Below are 20,016 nucleotides of genomic sequence, written 5' to 3' on the forward strand. Positions count from 1 at the left end.
TGCTTTCAAGTATTTGTACAAATCACAGCATTCAGTAATAGTACCAGATATATATACTCCACTTAGTTCATATTCAATTGCTGGTTCTTGTAGTTAGTTCCTTTAAATTTTACTCTATATACAAAAAAATTAGTACTATATGCTTCTGGCAGGTCATCAGAACCAAAATTTTCACTGCAATTGGAAAAGAAAATTAACTGCATAAGGCCAAACAAGATGCTAAGAATATTAATTCTGGATGCTCTTAATTCTATTGTGTGCAGAACTGAAAACGATAGAGATAATAATAGTATTTTTTTGTCTTAACCTTTAGTTGTTCCTCTTTCCCTAGGATACCAAAAAAGAAAGTTGTTATTAAAATAAAATGAAACTTTTTAACTTTTAATAGATTGATTACACAATTTTCGAAACAGTAATTACTATATCCTGGGACATCGGTTAGCATTTCTCTTTAATAATTTGGAGTTGTGCCGAATGTAAGTTAGGGTGAGGTTGACAAGATTGATTTGTTAACCTATAGTTTTTTTTTTAGGGTTAACTTATAGCTTTTTTTTAGAGGTTAACTTATAGCTTATAACTTATAAGTTTATACGGTTAAAAAAAATATTGTTTGCAACTGTTTTTCATTACGAACTTATATTTTTCAATTTATATACCAACATCTTTAACGGAGAGAGTAATTTTCATATGTCTAGCTAATAGAAGGAGTGAAAAAGGACAAGAGTCCAAGTCGTTTTCGTCTTGAATTGGCTGGGTTCCTAAGGAATGAACAAATTAAATGTGTGCATATGTAAACAATCGTATGCTGAAAAGGGCCATGATGATGCTATCGTCATCGAAGTAACTTGTGTTAGTTTGTTTTAATTTAAGTTTAGTTTAGTGATAATTACAATTAGTGGTTAATCACATTTAGATTCAGTTGTTATGAATTTTGTTACAAGTTACTTAGGGATTAGCTCATAAGGTTAGGGTTTGTTACTTAGCTTGTACGTCAAGCAACCTAACCAAACTTGTGTATATAAGCTAAACTCTTGTACATATTTTACAACTTAAATATACATTCAATTTCATCAATCGTATAACTTCTATCTTCTCTCAATTCTCTCTATAATTCACAAATTCATAAATATGCAAAACCCTAGAAACTACAAATCTGCTTACGAGTTCATTGCTTGTTGAACAAGCTTTGTTGTACTGCGCTATCAAATTGGCATCAAGAGCCTGTGGTTTCGTTCTAAAGGGTAATCAAGATCTTCAATCACGCAATTTGAAGGAAGAAACGTTGAAGGAATGACCAAGAATGGTAGCAGTAGTTTCAACACTCATCTTCCAATTCTTGAAGCAAGAAACTGGGAAAGATGGAATGCACTGATGAAGAATCAGTTTGGAGCACAAGATTTGCTGGAAATTGTGCAGAATGGTGTAGATGAATTAGCTGTGAATGCCACTAAGGTGCAAAGGAACGCACACAAGGAATTGAAGAAGAAAGATTGCAAGGCTCTGTTCTTGATTCAACAAAGTCTTGATGAAGGAAACTTTGGAAGAATCTCAAAATCATTGAGTTCAAAGGAAGCATGGGACATTCTTTCAAAGTATCATGAAGGTGATGATAAAGTGAAGATGATTAAACTTCAGTCACTGAGAAGGAAATTTGAGCTGATGCAGATGGAAGATGATTAGAAGATTTCTGAATACATCTCTAAACTCATCAATCTTGTGAATTAGATGAAGGCTTGTTATGAAGCTATCAATGATCAACAGATAGTTGAGAAGATTATGAGGACCCTATCTTCAAGGTTTGATTTCATTGTAGTAGCAATTCAGGAATCAAAGGATGTGAAGACATTGAAGATTGAAGAATTGCAGAGTTCATTGGAAGCACATGAATTGATGGTAACTGAAACAAGAAGTGAAAGATCAATTCAACAAGCCCTACAAGTTCAAACTATCAAGAAGTATGATAATGATAGGAAGAACTTCAAGAAAAGGAAGAAAAACTCTAAGGGGGAAAACTGGTCTAAAGGCAAGAACAATGGATTTGAAAAGGGTGAATCTTCAAAGGAGGGAAATTCTAATCGAAGAAAGAAAATTGATAAGAAGAAGATTCAGTGTTTCAAATGTGAGAAATTTGGACACTATGCTTCAGAATGTTGGTTTGGTAAAGGAAAACAATCAAAGAATGATGAAGACGAAGCTAAAGTTGCACAAGATGATTCAGATGATTCATTATTGATGATGGTTACAACAACAGTACTAAGAGATGCAATTCAGAAAGTTAGTTCTTAGATACTGGTTGTTCTAATCACATGACAGGAAACAAGACATGGTTAAGAGAAGTGGATCATGGAAGAAATACAAAGGTGAAGCTTGCAGATCATAGAGTCTTGGTTGCAGAAGGAATGGGGAATATTGCTATTGAAGGAAAGAATGGAAAAATGGCAATAATAGAAAAATTTCTCTATGTTCCTGGAATGCAGTGCAACTTGCTGAGTGTAGGTCAATTCATTCAGAAAGGATACTCAGTTACTATGAAGGTCAATATGATAAACATCAAAGGTTAGTATTGAAAACTCCTCTTGCAAAGAATAGAACTTTTCAGACCAATATGAAAGCTGTAGAGTTGAACTGTTTATCTGCTATGGTAAAAGATAAAGATAGCTGGTTATGGCACTATAGATTTGGTCATCTCAATTTTAGAGGTCTTAATCAATTGGATGATAAAGAAATGATTTTGGGAGTACCTAAAATTGAGATACCTAACACACTTTGTGATACTTGCTTGTTGGGCAAGCAACCTAGAAGTGCATTCAGTTCAAGTGCAATAAGTAGATCAAAGGAGCTGCTTAATGTTGTATATTCAGATGTGTGTGGTCCTTTATAGGTTCCTTCATTAGGGGGCAACAAATATTTCATCAGTTTTGTTGATGAGTTTAGCATAAAACTCTGGTTATACTTGATTAAGGCCAAAAGTGAAGCATTTGATATGTTCCATAAGTTTAATATTTTAGTGGAAAAGCAAAGTGGTAAATCCATTAAGATTTTAAGAACTGATGGTGGTGGTGAGTATACCTCAAAGGTGTTTGAGAATTTTTGTGAAGACAATGGTGTTGTGCATGAAGTCACTGCTCCTTATAGTCCAGAACACATTGGTTTGGCTGAAAGAAGGAATAGAAGCCTGCTTGACATGACCAGAAGTATGCTAAAGATGAAGAAGATGCCTAAGACATTCTGGGGAGAAGCAGTAAGAACTGCAACATACATCTTAAACAGATGCCACCTAAGAAACTTAATCAAATTCCTGAAGAAATTTGGTTAGGATGCAAGCAGTCAGCAAAACACTTGAGAGTTTTTGGTTCATTATGCTATATGCATATCTCTGATGCAAAGAGAAGAAAGCCGGGGGACAAGAGTGAACCTATGATACTGGTTGGCTATCATGAAACAGATGCATACAAATTATATCATCCTCTAAATCATTATATAGTGATTAGTAGAGATGTTAAAATCTGTGAAAATGAAACATGGGATTGGAGTAAGAAAGAGAATAGTTTCAGTCACACAGTTCCCACAATAATTGAAGATGATGATCAAGTTGAACAAATTCAACTTGATACTGAAGTTCAACCTGAAGTGCATGTTGAAGAGAATCAAGTCACTAGAACTTCAGTTAGACATAGATTTGCTTCAACTAGATTAGCTGGACAAGAAGTCATTCCAGATAATGTAGTTAATGAAGAAGGGGAATTTGTTCATTTTGCACTATCAGCAGATGCAGAACCAATCAATTATGAAGCAGCATTGAATGAAGATGTATGGAAGAATGCTATGATTGAGGAGTTGAATTCAATCAACAGAAATAACCTGACTGAACTACCTGCTAGTAAGAAACCAATAGATGTGAAGTGGATTTTCAAATTGAAATTGAAGCCAAATGGTGAAGTAGCCTAACACAAAGCAAGATTAGTGGCTAGGGGATTCATGCAAAAGGCTGGTATGGATTACTTTGAAGTATATGCTCCAGTTGCTAGATTGGAAATTGTGAGATTGATAATTGCTATAGCTTGTGGAAGGAACTGGCCAATGCATCATTTGGATGTAAAATATGCTTTTCTAAATGGTCCTTTAGATGAAGAAGTGTATGTGACACAACCACCAGGTTTCAAAATCAAAGGGAAAGAGGATATGGTGTATAGATTACACAAAGCTCTCTATGGATTGAAACAGGCACCAAGAGCATGGAACAAGAGAATTAACAGTTTTCTTGTGCAGCAAGAATTTGTCAAATGCAAGTCTAACTATGGTGTATATGTGAAGAAAGGAAGTGAAGGTAATCAACTACTCATCTGTCTTTATGTTGATGATTTGATAGTAACTGGTAGTGATATGAATGAGATATAAGCATTCAAATCACAGATGATGAGTGAGTTTGAAATGTCAGATTTAGGAAAATTGACATACTTTCTAGGCATGGAATTTAATGAAGTTGCAGAGGGATTGGTGATGCACCAAATGAAATATGCATCTGACATATTGAAGAGGGTCAATATGAGAACTGCAATCCATCATCATCACCAGCTGAGACAAATGTAAAACTGATGATGAATGAAGATGAAGAACCTGTGAATCCAACATTGTTCAAGCAAATAGTTGGTTCACTAAGGTATCTATACAATAGTATGCCTGATATTGCATATGCAGTTGGCATAATCAGTAGATTCACCAAGAGTATCTCACCTGCTAGCAGCCAAAAGAGTGATGAGATACATCAAAGGAACACTGCAGTATGACATTTTATTTCCTAAGTGCTTAAATGAAAATTCTATTGAGCTGATAGCATATTCTGATGCTGATTGGTGTGAAGACAAACAAGATAGAAAGAGCACTTCAGGGTACCTATTCAAGTTTATGAATGCTCCAATTTCATGGTGTGCTAAGAAGCAACCAGTTGTAGCATTGTCAACCTGTGAATCTAAGTATATTGCAGGATGTATGGCAGTATGTCAGGCAGTATGGCTTGAAAATATACTCAAAGAGATGGAGATAGAGGTTAGCAGACCTATAGCATTGTTCATAGACAACAAATCTGTTATAAGCTTAGAAAGAAATCTAGTTATGCATGGGAGAAGCAAGCATATAGAAGTCAAGTTTCATTTTCTGAGGGAGCAAGTGAACAAGGGAGCACTGTAGATTGTTCATTGCTCTACTGAGCTGCAGCTTGCAGACATATTCATTAAGGCATTGAAGGTTGACAGGTTCATCAAGCTCAGAGCTTGATTGGAATGAAGGAAGTGGAAACTTGAATTAAGGGAGGATGTTAGTTTGTTTTAATTCAAGTTTAGTTTAATGATAATCACAATTAGTGGTTAATCACATTTAGATTCAGTTTGCTATGAATTTTGTTACAAGTTAGTTAGAGATTAGCTCATAAGGTTAGGGTTTGTTACTTAGCTTGTACTTCAAGCAACCTAACCAAACTTGTGTATATAAGCTAAACTCTTGTACATATTTTACAATTTCAATTTATATTCAATTTCATCAATCATATAACTTCTCTCTTCTCTCTTCTCTCAATTCTGTCTATAATTCACAAATTCATAAATCTGCTTCTGAGTTCATTGCTTGTTGAACAAGCTTTGTTGTGCTGCGCTATCAACTTGTTTTCCTTGATAAGTGTATTAAATAAAATATGTATAATATAAGTATTTTTAGAATTATGTCGGTTAGCATTATGATAGAATATATTAACATGATCAACATCGTTAAAAATGTACAAGGTGAATATGTGAACAAACTCGCAGTATCTAAGTTAATAGCATGTAATGACAAAATATTTACAAATAATATGAGAAAATCTAAATCACCAGATTACACATGCTTCGGAATCTGCAACGTTGACTTCCAAATTGTTTGATTGAATCTGTGATTGACTAAAGTTGATCTTTAAATAGGAACCAAGCAAACACTGCAACAAGACGTGAAATCATACAACGTCGCACAAGACGACGAATAACACAACACCACACTCAGATTACGAAATTGCGAGAGAAAAAACACAAGAAAAAACTTGATAAATGTGGAAATAATTTATTTAGATTGAAAGAAAATGGAAAAATACATAGAGTAATTCTAAATCAAAAAATGATTTAAAATCACCCCTCCTCAATAAATGAAAGAGAGAAAAAAAAAAAAAAAAAAAAAAAAAAAAACGAAGTTTTTCTCACTAAAAAAAACTAGGTCGGCTAAGCATTCAAGAGAGATGTGGATATTAAGTGGTTAGTAGTTTTAGAAAGTTAAGAAAAGGGTGGAGTATCCGTGACATAAATTTTAAACTAGGAAGGTAGTTATATGTTGGTTTTTTTTGTATAAAGTGGTAAATTGTGAATGAATGATTAAGCAAAGTTAATAAACAAGAAATTTAGTCTTCGCAGGAGAGATATCCCTTCTTGAACTGAGATAATAGTGACCCATGCTTTTCTATATTCTCATAACTTCCATTTAAATTAATTATTCAATCAATTTAAAAATAAAATAAAATAAAACTTTTTAGGTTAGAGTTGTTCGAGTACTTCCTTCAGTTTTGGGGTGGAGCATCTTTACTATTTAACGAGAATAACTCTTATGTGGATAAGTTAGTTGCTTTTTGGATCTATTTAGCATCAGTTTGAATCATTGTAAGTGAATTGATTCATTAGTAGAATTAAATTTGAGTGGAATGTGGGTGGTAGAAGTTGTTTTTGTGGTAATTGTGACGATGTTTGAAGATTTTGTTTATGTTGTGTCGTTGATCGTGATGTTAGTTTTGTTTTAGTGTTTCTATTTATTGATTTTGGAAATAGCATTTTGTTAGGAGACGTTTTTTATAGGTTTTTGGATTTTTCTATATTTTCACGGGTGTATGGGTTTTTCATTGGGGGCTTCCCATCATCATTTGTGTGTTGCTACTATAAGACTTCTGGCCTAACACTCCTTGTGCTGGCTAAGATTCAGTGTTATCTTAATAAATTTCATTTTAGCTTTTTAAAAAAAATAAAATAAAAAAATTTGAGTGAAATGATTCTATAAAATTTTGAGTGAAAATGAATTGAATATAAAATAATTTGTATTTGAACACATTCATGTAAAAGTGGGTTGAACTATACATTTATGTGTAAAGCTGATTTTGAAGTTGTAGAAATTGATTATGTCTTTAGAATTGATTTTACTTGAAGATAGAATTTGTGTCTTTATAAAATCAAAATGTACAAATTCTATCTCAAGTAAAATCAATTCTAAAGACATAATCAATTTCTACAACTTCAAAATCAGTTTTGACACTTGTAGAAATGAAACCAAATATCCACTTAATAACTAAATCAAAAACAAGCTAGGAATCTTTTTGGAATTAAAAAACTTCTTTCTAATTTTAAATTTTCTTGATTGTCATGTATTTGATTTTATATCTTAGGTCTTGTTTTTTTAGGTAAATTCTTGTATACCATAGAATTTGGATGAGTACCGATATCATAGGAAAAATTTGTTTAATTTTTAAATTTATTTTAATATAAATTAATATTAAAATGTGACATGACATTTAATGATTTTTTAGAGGACATTTAATGATTTAATAAATGGTACATAATCAACCAAATTTTGTGGATATTATTGTGTTCACTGTTTTTTTTTTTTCTTATATATTTAGGAGCATTAGTTAAGGAAACAAATATAGAAAGGATTTTTTAAAACTTGTATAATCAAATACTTTTTCTTTAAACAATGTAATTAAATATATTTTTTTAAAGAATGTAATCAAATATTTAAAAGTGTAGAAAATGTTATTTTCAATTTCAATTTTTTTTTTTTTTGTTTCTTCAACAAGTGTCCCATGGACACAAGTTAACATGACCAAAAACAAAATTAGTGGAGATAATTTACAATTTCTTTTTTGTGGTGGAGATAATTTACCATTTTTACTCGTTTTGCTATATATAAAAAAAATAGAGTTGCTCTTTGCAAAATCTCCTAATTAAACTTTTTCAAATATGGTTTTAGGATTTCCAATTTTGATGTTAGAAAAGATCTCATCCAGCAAGAAAAAGAAAAGTTATATACCAAACTTCACTGAATTTTATTTATGGATTTGTATCAATTATAGTGTGTTGAAACAAATGCAGCTATATGAATATACATATTTAGGCTTATTAAAAATTAAAAGAGAGTACAAAATTAGAATAAATAAAAACAAATATATGCAGATGATCCTATTTGTGATATAGCTAGGGTTCACATGCTAGCATGTTAAAAGCAAATGGGTAGGCCACTCACATGACGTTTATTAGTCTTGACATGGATAATAAGTATGGTCTGAAAGTGCCATTTCTCTAACCATGACCATAATCCCTGATTAGATTACATCTTTGAAAAGGAAAATACAAAGGATTTGACCTAAATTAAGGAACAATTTCTTCAGAAGTCATGTTAGTTTGGACCCCACTAAATTATATACTCAAACTCCCATTTCATGACATTAATTCTCATCAACCTCTAATTAATTTTCATACCAGTTTGCAAATCAAATTCTAATTAAGGGAAAGTATTGTCTCACATTCGAATGACTTATACTAGTCGCCCATAATTTGGGTACCACTTTAATTAGGTTTATAAACTTGTCATGGGTGACCATTATTCCTGGACTTGATTGTCTTATATCAACATCAGATCTTTACATGGGATCTTCATTTCTCTTCTCCTTCTCCTTAAACTATACTTATATTATCTATCACAAAAATTGCACTTACATTTTCTAAGTGTTTGACAACACTTTGATTTACACCACAATCTAATAAAAGAATATTATATTGAAGTGATAATGTTTTTAAAGTAAATGAGCAAAAACCCAAGAACACTTGGATGGTAAGGAATCTATTACAACTTAACCAGAAATTCTGAGTTCGGATTCATATTTGAAAATGCAACAATGTTGAAACTATTGGGGAAAATGATACTCAGATTCTGAGTTCGAATTCATCTTTAAAAATGCAATAATATTAAATCTATTAAGAAAAATGATACTTAGTTCATACCAAAAAAGTACACGAGCGAAAGTATTTATTCTCAAATTTTAGTAAATCCTTGTATGCTGGCTAAAACATTGAATAAGTTTCGGAAACATTGTTTTTTCAATCTGTTTCTTATTTCTTGGATATGGTCCTAGGTACAACTAATATGGATTGCATGTTAGTTAAGGGATGTATCAATCCTCCACCTTGTATTTTAAGTTTGTTTAGTTTGATAGCTTTATTTTTAGCTTGCAAAATAGTTATAACTCGTTGTATTCTTTTCTTTGTTTTAGTGTCTGATTGGATGGGCGGCTGTAAATTACGTTTTGCTTAAAATTACGGCAAAAAATCACTTTAACACATAAGCTTCAATATCCGCTTCTTAAAATTACGGCAGATTTACATTGAATAGCGTGCATATGTGATTTTGCTTCATCAAACACCACTTCAAACAGGCACTTAAAAACATAAAATGATTTCTTTTAAATCTATAACAAATGGGCCGATATCATGACAAAAGACGAAATGAATTGTCTTTGTAAATAAGTTTTTTTTTTTTTAATAAGATGTACATATGATAGTTTTAAACTAAAATCTAATGAGAATTCACTATGTTAATTAAGTTTGGGTAAATCATTCTCTTATCTCTTTTATTAATAAGGGTTGATTAAGTAAATTGTGGTCAGACAATGTCATGTGACATTCTCGCCACATTACCAGATAAGTGGAATCCCCTCAAAAGTACACCTCATTTCATTTTTTAGGAAACCTAAAAAAATAAAAAAGAGTAAAATCAATTTTTTTTTTATATGTCATGTAGACAGAGAATTTGTTAGCAATAAAAACAGTCTAACTTTTAACCTCTTTCTTAATACTCTTTCAACAGCGTCCCAACTCACATCAATGGCTATGGTCAGTTACATGTGGTCATCATTGTCTCTGCTCGTTGTCACCTTTACTAGCTAACACTAAGGAGGATATATATCCACCAAGAAACTTGAGCTACACAAAAGGTTTCATTGACAAAGACTATGCAAGATAGGTCTCGTGTTTTGTCCTAGACAAAATGGTCATTGAGATTTAATTTTTGGAAAATTTGCATGTGTCCTATGGTCCATTTCTTTTTGGATGATCTATTCGATTATATCGTATATTTTTCATTTTTGTAATAGTTTCACCGTAGATTGCATGCAGGGGCGGAGCCACCCCCAGCTAGCCTGGGCTAGTGCCCAGGCTCGGCTCCAACTTTCTTTGTAGCAAATCCAACCATTACTAGAAATTTTAGTTTTTCCTGCGGATTTTTGTGTAAATTCCGCAGGAAACACATTTCCTGCAGATTTTGCCAAGGATTTAGGTTCCGCAGAAAAGATATATCCGTAGGAAATGTGAAATTATTCGCAGGAAGGAAGTAACGTTTTGCGATAAATTTTTTGCCCATGCTCTATAAAATTTCTGGCTCCGCCATTGCATGCATGGCTATGTCCTACGCAATTCAGGTATGAACACTTTCATGTTTCTAGAAAGCATATTGGGCAGCGACCAGAATTAGTTGTGCTTAGTACTACCATATGAATTCATGTCCTTTCGACTTTGGTATATAAATATGTATGTCCTTTGACTCAGCCAATATTTGAGGAATACAGTATTATGACGTCACATTTACATATAATTTGTTGGAGGGAGATTAATTTTTTTAAGCAAAAAATTATTACTAAAAACGATAACACTAAAAAAAAAGAAAAGATTATTGTTATCACATGTGCATACATTATGCTCTTCAATATATTTCATTTATCTTGAAATCACTTTTTGCTCAATTAGTTATTACATTAGTTGTAATTTTGATCTATGTGATAATATAGGGATGCAAAAGTGCAAATAAACTTAGGGATGTATTCTTCACACCAAGTGTTGTATCCTCTGTGACTTGTCGTATGCTCATTTTCTAAATAAGCAGACGTGTTCACAAAATGCATTTTAACATCAAGGTCAAGTAGTGTGCTACCATGTAGCAAATGAGTAAAAGCGTTATGATCATAAACGGCGGGGGGATCCTGATAAGTGCCAAATTTACACACACATATAGATAGATATATTTCATGACACTTATTAACTAGAATTAATATAAAATATGTGATTTTCCCAACTTTATTGTACATATTTAACTATTAGGGTTTGATGCATGAAGATGGAACTCATTAAATCTTTCCTTACTTTCATAGGTATATGATATGATTTAATAAAAACATTAGAAAGAAACCAACAATGGTCCTCTGAATTAAGAGTTAAACCTCGAAGCAAGATTTTTGGATGAAATAACAGTGAACAAAACACGAGAGGCATCTAGCTAGCTACCGGTGTAGCGGTATCAATGCATTTGCTAAGCCAGCAACCAAATGGCTTAACGAATCATAAAATTTGCTTAGCGAATTTAAGGCAGCACTGAAAGAGGTTTTGGAGCTGGACTTGACCCTAAATTAAATCAAACACAGTTGGCTAAGCGAAAATACATTTCGCTTAGCAAATTTTCACTTACCAAACCTTAATAAATAGGATCATCAACTACCACATATTTCAATCTCATAAACAAAGAGGAGATAATGCAAGGTTGGAGAAGCTTTTAGGAATCAACTTCAACATTTAATATATTCTCTTCTCAATATGTTTTTAATAAATAAAGTGGCTAATTCAAACCATTGGTGTAAAGTTAATTAGAGTACATAAAAAATAATTGTCTTGCCAAATTCCCTCTTAGGCGGCATACTCTATCTCTCTCTCACCTTAAAGGTCAAACTCTCCCTCCTTTCTCACCCAACTTTAACTTTGCTAACTTCCATCATGTCGACCCACCCCAAGATTCCTATATCGTCATACATAATTCATCATCTTTATTTTTCTTGTTGTATCTTACCATAATAATACATGGTGTCGCATTATTTAATCATCATGCATTAATTTGATTTAAAGTTGGAAAGTATACAACTCTCTTAAAAAAAAATGTCTTTATATGATAAATTAATTCTATTTTCTAAAGGGTAGACTTGGAAAAATAAAATCAATTGTCATTTGATTTTAGTTTACTATCAACTTTTTTAAATCTCATAAGTCATATTACATATATAAAGATGAAGTGGTAAGGGCTGGTTTCCCATTTCAATGGAGGAGTTAGAGAGTAGAGTAATAAAGAAATGATGTTGTGATATATTTAAATAGTGAGATTTAATTGAATATGTCAGTAAAATAAAATGACAATGTTTTTTGAAAGAGAATAAAATTACAATGTTGACGATGATGAATATAAATTTATTTATATATATCGCATATGGAATATAAGTTATATATATAGTTATAAGATATATGTATACGTATATATTAATAAATTAATGAGTCCCACATGCACCAAAGAATTTTGTTTAGCTATATATGCCTTTGTTTGGGACAGTTTGCTTCTTTAGAGCTGGCTACCAAACCCCACTAATCAAATCATTTTAGTTTATCCATCTTCTCTTCTCTTCTATTCTAAGCCTTAATTTCTCATAAAGAGAAAGAAAAAGAAAAAAAAAAACCTCAAAAACCTAATGAGTTCCATAAGCAAAGCTCCTACTGATTCTACTGAGGAGAGTGGCTGGACTACCTATTTTGACTACTTCTTTAACAACAGCAACAATGATGATGATGATGATGATACTAACAACAATCACAAGTGTTCTTCTGTGTCTTCATCAACCTCCTCATCCCTTCTCTCAGATGCCACTTCTTTGGTTAACAAAAATGTATTGTCTCATAACCAACATGTTGGGATTGCGAAAGAGTTTTCTTTGGATAGAAATGGTAAAACTGGATCAAGTTTTAAGAAGAGAAAGAATACCGTTGATCGATCTTTGGAAGATACGGCAACCTCTCATCTCAATTGTCTCAAGGTTTTTTTCTTCTATTTCCTTCTTTATTTTCCTTTCTCTAGCTACAATATTCAAATAAAATTATACAAGAATGAATATAAGGAGTATTTCAACACATACACACACATTAAAAGAAAACATAGGGGAACCGGAAGATAAAATCCAGAGTCACAACCTAAACCTAAAAATACATTGAGCAAGGTTCCCAAGACCATTCATAAAGCTTTTTCAAGAAAGAAAAAAGATCATTCATAAATTGAGTTGTCATTTAATAATTGAGCAATTACGTTGATATCTTTAAGAAAATTAAAAGTTATTTTGTAGTATTTATTTATCAGAGATTGTCTAATATGTTCCCAGTCCAACGGTGAACATTCCTGTTTTTATTAAAAATGGTAAAGGTTTACCTTTGCCAATTTTTTTATTTTTGAAAGGCAAATCAATATATTAAAAAAATATTATCTTACTCAACTCGAAAGATCAATCTTTGTAGTTGCTTGCGAAAGATATCTAATTCACACAAAAATACATAAAAGACTGTAAAAGTAATCATTTAAAATAAATATTCTTAAAAAAAAAAAAGTTAACTAACCGGTCAATATGGTTTTTTTTTTTTTAAGGAAATATGATTCTACCATGGTATTTATAGGATATGTATGAGAACCACCCGTGTGACAGGCCGAATGTACAGACGGAAGTAGTAAATAAATTCTCAGGTTCAACCAAATTCTCACACATATATAAATATTTTTTTTTGGTAACTCACACGTATATAAATATCTATAATTATAAGGCTTCCAAGTGCTATTTTTTCAAAGAATGTTTTACTTTTCTCTATTCGGAAAGGGAAGGAAAATGCAGAAGAATTACATAAAGTTATGATTTAATAACAAACTATTTTTCATTCATTTTCCACTTTTCCTTATCATCCTTTTGACCCTCTCTAGTGGTGTATATATATATAGTAATGTTTCACATGCATGTTTGGTTGTTGAAATGTATATATGATTTATTTATGCATTTCCAACTAACAAGTTATGCCATTATGTAAATTTTTTGTATGTAGGAGAAAGGCAATACCTCAGGACAAAAAGAATTGAGTTTAAATGGGAAGGATAGTGACTGCACAGAACTAAAGAAGATAGGTGTTTGTGTAGTTCCTTTGTGAATGGTAGCAAAGCATCTAGGTTAAGTTGTTTATTTTTTTATTTTTTTTGTTAAACGTATATATACTTCCCTAAAGGATCCTAGAATAGTCCCATGAGTATTTGTTGCCCCATGACATATCATTATTGACCATTATTCTCAAAAACTTAATTAACCTTATATGGATATTTAATTGGTATGTAAGTAAAGATTTTTAACACAATCAATTAATTATAGTCATTGGATCGTTAAAAATTTGATTTTAATTAAAACTAAAGTAATATATACGATGGTTGTGATTAATTTTTTTAACTTAAAGTGTATCAAAATTAAACCATGAATACATGAGTGTGCGCGAATGTGTTTTTAGTTTTTTATTATATCATGCATCATTAGATTAGTGCACAGAAGTAATCATTAATATAATGCGCAATATCCTTAAAAAAAATTAATAATGCATAAGGACGCAGTATAATTTTTTTTCATAAGGAAAAATAAATAACCAACGTTTAGATTAAGTGGGATCCGAGGGAACCAACATGGTGTTGGGAAATTTAAGAGCATAACCCTTAGGATGCATTGGGATAAAAAACAAAAAAACAAATGAAAGTCTTCTCGTCGATTTGATGATTAGTCTCTTATAATAGTTTTATTTTTTTTTTGGAATAGAAGAGGGGCAAAGCCCCAATAGTAGTTTTAGAGTTCTAAGTCCTATTGATACATTGAGCATATATTGGGGTCTAAAACTACTAATTAAATGGTTGTCATTTAATTTAATATGGTTGTCGATGATGATTAGTCTCATATGGTTGAGGTGCATCAAGATTAAGGGTGTGTAATAAAATTATTTAAAACGTTAATTTTGATACATTTTTTTGAAGGAATTAATTTTGATACATATTAATAATGTATTAAATAATTTTATATTTATTTAAAGATTTATATATGAGATATAAAATTTCAATTTAACAATAAAATATGGAAAATATATATCTAGTAAAACATTATTTAACGATTTAACACTGGTGATGTCACATACTTAATATGATGTCACTGTAAGAAGAAAAAATTAAATAATGTGTATTTTTAAAATAATAAAATGATATTGCTTGTATTTTATATGTGTGTGCTTAAATAGTATGCTCAAATTTATTCCCAAAAAAAAGAGTGTGCTCAAATGATTGTGACCAAACAAATATTTTCCCTACCGATATATGCATATATAGGAATTAGGACATTCTACCTATGTAGGAAAGTGGAGAAAAAACATTTATTATATTAATTTTTTTGTATTAACCATCTAGTTCATGTGCAAAATGGGTCATAATAATTTAGAGTTCGGTCGTGAGATAAATAAAGAAGTTTGATCAAAAATTCGAATTCTCCTAAATGATTTTTTTTTATGAAACTCATTAATCAATTAAGTTTAATTTTATTAATTTTACACAATGAGAGATTGTCTAATATGAACCCAATTCAACGATAGACGCTTTTAAAAATACTATTTTGTTTTTATTTTTTAATTATAAAATTTATTGTTTACTATTAAAAATGGTAAAGGTTCATCTTTGACATTTTTTATATATTGATATTAGACACACTGATCCAATCCAATAAATAGCGAGTTCAGAACAATCAGCATATTCTGAAGATTGCATATGTACTCTTGCATGCAAATTACTAACATCGATTAAAGCTGCAAAAAAGGATAGTTTTGTTACTTCAATACCAATGAAATTGAATTGAATGCGTTTCATATCATCTTCGAAGGAAAGTGCGGTCTAGTAGTACTGTGGAAATTGGAATGCATGCACATCAATCCAAAAGCAATAAGCACATGGAGATAAGTGTCTGGTGCTGCACAGAAATTGATTTTAAATAAACCGATGAATATATTGTTAGCTTACCTTATGTTATTTAACTGTCATTTTCGAAGTTCAATGCAACATTAAATATTGTTTTACCAATATTATCCTTACTTATTTATTACGGAGAGAGAAATGTATGAAGTTAGTGATTAAACAAATAAGGTTATTATAGTAAAAGTATGCATTGTTCTATCAAAAGTAATAACATTTATTGAATGTATTGGTTTGTGTAAAATGTCTTAAAGTGACACTTAAAAAGAAACGGAGGTAGTAACAGGGTTCTGCTAACAAGTGTCTTAAGAATATTGTTTAAGGAATTCAGAAAAGAAAGTTTGTCTTGAAAATATTTCATTTGTCGCAAAATAATAGTCGTTTAACATTTATGTGTCATTTTTAAGGAAATAAAAATGCAAACAAGTACCTTCAAGACACATTTTAAGAAGTCTAAAGAATAAACTTTATCTTGAAAATGTTTATTCTTGAATATGTAGCAAGGGCACCGATAGCACTTGTTAGTAAGACCATTAAAAAAATGATTAATTATGTTGATTTCGTTGGTAAAATTAGTATTATTATTTACGAAAATTAATTATAGTTAGTGGAGTAGTTAAGTTGGATGAAAATCAATAAATAAATGTATAATAATGCAAAAAATAATAAATGTTGTATTGTTATTTTAAAATGACGATATTTTGAGATAAAAAAAATGTTAAAGATACAATTATTTTGAAACACAGGGAGTACAAATCAAACATATATAAAAAATTATAACTACACAATTTCTAATACAAAAATTACTAATTTTTAATTATTAAACAATGCCTTATGGGCATTTATTAACATTTTTCCTTAAAGTAAATATTGTTTTAGATTGTAGTACACATGTTAAAAATATAATAAAATAGTTAAAAGGTAAATCCTTTTTACTAAACTAACCCTATTAGTTATTTCTGTGTCTCGAATCATCATAAGTTTAAAGTAAAAGATAACGCTATGAGAGTAGTTGTTGTTAATAGGCTAAAATATGGTTTTAGTGTCTGCGAATATGCCTCGTTTTGGTTTTAGTTTTTGTAAAAAAAAAATTGTTTTTGGTTCCTGCAAAATTTTTTGTTTTTAAAAAAGGTCCCTGGAGGGACTATTTTCAAAAACAAAAAATTTTGCAGGGACCAAAAACAAATTTTTTTTTACAGGGACTAAAACCATATTTTAGCCTTGTTAATAATTAGAGGGCATAACTCCAAAAAAAAATTGATTCTATATTGAAAAGTAAAAATGACATTTATTTGAAGAAAAATATTCTTTGTTAAAACGACACTTAATATGATACAGAGAAAGTATCATGATAGCTTTTCGCAAGTGCACGGTCTTATCAAGTAGTAAAAATATCGATACACGGGAAGTTAAAGTAATTATCAATCTAATTTTTAGTTTTGATTAGCTGAAAATGAATTATTTTGTTAAGAGCAATTTTTTTTAGATTAAAGTTTAGCTATTATAAATCGCCATGGGATTGAGGTTTTCATCATAATGTTAAATCATTGACATTCCCTATCTATTTCTCTATTTTATAAGGAGTTCTTTTTTAAGGACAATGTGTTCTTAGGTATTTCATATTTTCTCTCTAAATACATGAATCTATCTCAATAGTAATCAAACTTATTCTTATGGTTGATTATACTCTTTAAATGCACCCTTATTGTCCCAAAACTTGCAAAATTATTCTCATGTTTTGTTTATCTTGTCTGATCTCATTTTATCCAATATCAAATTTTACATCTCGGTCCTTTGTTTGATATTTGAGATATGATTAAATAACAATATCACATTTCACATCTAGGTTCTTCGTTTCATATTTGTTATAAAATTTAATAATGATGAGATTAGATTAGAAAAGAGATTCAGCTTACAAAATAGAGTTTAGACTTGGCGTTGATTAGGGTTCAATCATTAGATTATTTCAACATTCTCAAGACTAGAGAGTCTACTCACACATGATCATAGTTGACAATGGATTATAAATATAAAGACATGAAAGTAAAAGACATGAAGATAAATGGCTGGAAATGTAAAGAACAGGAATGTAAAGAATTGAAAAATAAAGAACAGAGAACTTAAAACAATGCAAAATTAGGCTTTTAACTGTAGAGTAAGATCACAAGTGTCCAAGCTCTCTTTTTCTTCAGAAGTGAGGTCTATTTATAGCCTAGAGTCTTAGACAATACATTAAAAACGAGTTACAAGGGTTTGTAGCACCTATTTTTCTCTGCACAGGACGCACGGTCGTGCTTCAAGGGTGCACGATCGTGCTCACCTTTCCAAGTTTTGACATTCTGATGTGTCCAGAGGTGTGCATGGTAGTGCTTTTGAGGTGCACGGTTGTGCTTGTTTCTATCTTGTTGGGGTGTGCACTTGTGCTTATAGGGCGCACAATCGTAATTGTGCTTCAGCTTTTGAAATTCTAATATTTTAAGATGTGTACTACCCAGATGGAACCATGTACAACCCGTGCTGCTACTTTACGACTTTTTCGTTGAATTTTCTTCTCTTTCTTGGTTCTTTATCCTTGCTCTTGATCGAGGTACATTGGCTCTTTATCCTTGCTTTTGGTCATTTTACACGTATTAAGATATGTAATTAATTTTGTATGGAAAAGAGATATTATGAGTTGTTTTACAAAATTGTTCATAATGAATGGTATAAGAAATATAAATTTAAGAATTGAAGGAAAAGAGAATAATAAATAGTTAAAGGTATAATAGAAAAAAAATATTATTAATATTATTGAAGGAAAAGAGAATAAGAAATAGTTAAAGGTATAATAGAAAAAAATATTATTAATATTTCATTATTATCGTAAAAAGACTTAGAATTTGAGACAATTTTTTTTACCAAAATAACTTATTATTAGATAACATTTCCATAATTAAGTTATCGTTTCCTTTTCCTTATCCATGTTTCAACCAAAGTCCAACCTCTCTCTCCCAATAATAATAAGAAAATATTGGAAGAGATTTGGAGAATATGTATAATATAAAATATATAACACAAAGATTTAGAGAAATAATGTACTATAATACTCCATCTAATCTCCATTATAAGTAAAAAAATATTTTTCTTGATTTATTGAATAAATGATGTATCTGAACTATATTATAGATCAAATATATCATTTATTCAATTTATTTAAAAAGTTGTTTTTTTGTTGGACGGGTGATCAAAGAGAGTATTTTACTTGTAACCAAAATTTAACTATATCCCGCTAAGTAGGTAGGTGACACAACTTTATATTTTTTTGAGCGAGGAGAGGTGACATCACAGCTTATGAAGGCAGTTCCAAGCTAGCATGAAGCAGGGAAAGTGGAATGAAACACAGTTATTTATTTATTTTTAAGAAATTAAAATGAGATATATTACTACCATCATATTATCTTTTCGACATAAGATGTGCCGGAGAAAATAGCTAAAAGATACAACACAAGTTCACAAAATAAAAAACAGGTTAGCCAATACCTGCACAAAGAAAAGGGTTTTGACATCAATTATGAAAACTGAAAAGAAAAGTATCGAATTTGGCTTTATACCATTAGAAAGAAAGAGGTTTAATTTTCTCCACAAACTAAAAAGGAGAATTTTGAATACCACAAAACAACCTATCATTTCCTTCCTTCCAAATCACCCAAGTGCTAGCAAACCAAATCAAGTACATCAAGGAGCACCTTGATTTGGTATAACGTGAAGAAGTACCAAATTGATGAACCGCTGAATGAACACAAAGTTAAGTTCTTATTAATAATTAGGTTCTTGTTAACCAATGTCCTATGGTATTTGCTAAGAAATTTATAAATAGAAATTTTGTCTTAAAAATATAAGATGATATTTTTTATTAAGTAATTAAGTAATGATTATATTGTTTTTTTATAAAAATTTATTTGTTTTAGATGTTTAGCCAATACTCTTATAACTCTCTTTAGCATTCTCCTAACAAGTAAAGGCAATTGGCCAAACTGATATGGTCTATGCATATGTAACTAACTTTTTAAGCTGTAGTTAGCTAGTTTAGTGTAATTT

General features: G+C 30.6%; 1 protein-coding gene across 1 annotated transcript; it reads left to right on the top strand.

Annotated features, from left to right (window-relative positions):
* The first annotated feature begins 12,487 nt into the window (after window positions 1-12,487).
* Window positions 12,488-14,284, top strand: LOC11444629 (uncharacterized). Its single transcript, XM_003607603.4, has 2 exons — window positions 12,488-12,955; window positions 14,001-14,284. Exons 1-2 carry the CDS (start codon window positions 12,614-12,616, stop codon window positions 14,100-14,102), a joined length of 444 nt encoding a protein of 147 aa, XP_003607651.1. The 5' UTR covers window positions 12,488-12,613; the 3' UTR covers window positions 14,103-14,284.
* Window positions 14,285-20,016: the final 5,732 nt, after the last annotated feature.

This window comes from Medicago truncatula, chromosome 4 (genome assembly GCF_003473485.1).
Source record: "Medicago truncatula cultivar Jemalong A17 chromosome 4, MtrunA17r5.0-ANR, whole genome shotgun sequence".
Classification (NCBI taxonomy): Eukaryota; Viridiplantae; Streptophyta; class Magnoliopsida; order Fabales; family Fabaceae; genus Medicago; species Medicago truncatula.

Bases quoted from the DNA above. Each gene is read 5' to 3' on its own strand.
- LOC11444629 (XM_003607603.4), top strand. From the start codon at position 12,614: ATGAGTTCCATAAGCAAAGCTCCTACTGATTCTACTGAGGAGAGTGGC. The intron at 12,956-14,000 runs GTTTTTTTCTTC...TTTTGTATGTAG, and splicing joins CTCATCTCAATTGTCTCAAG to GAGAAAGGCAATACCTCAGG.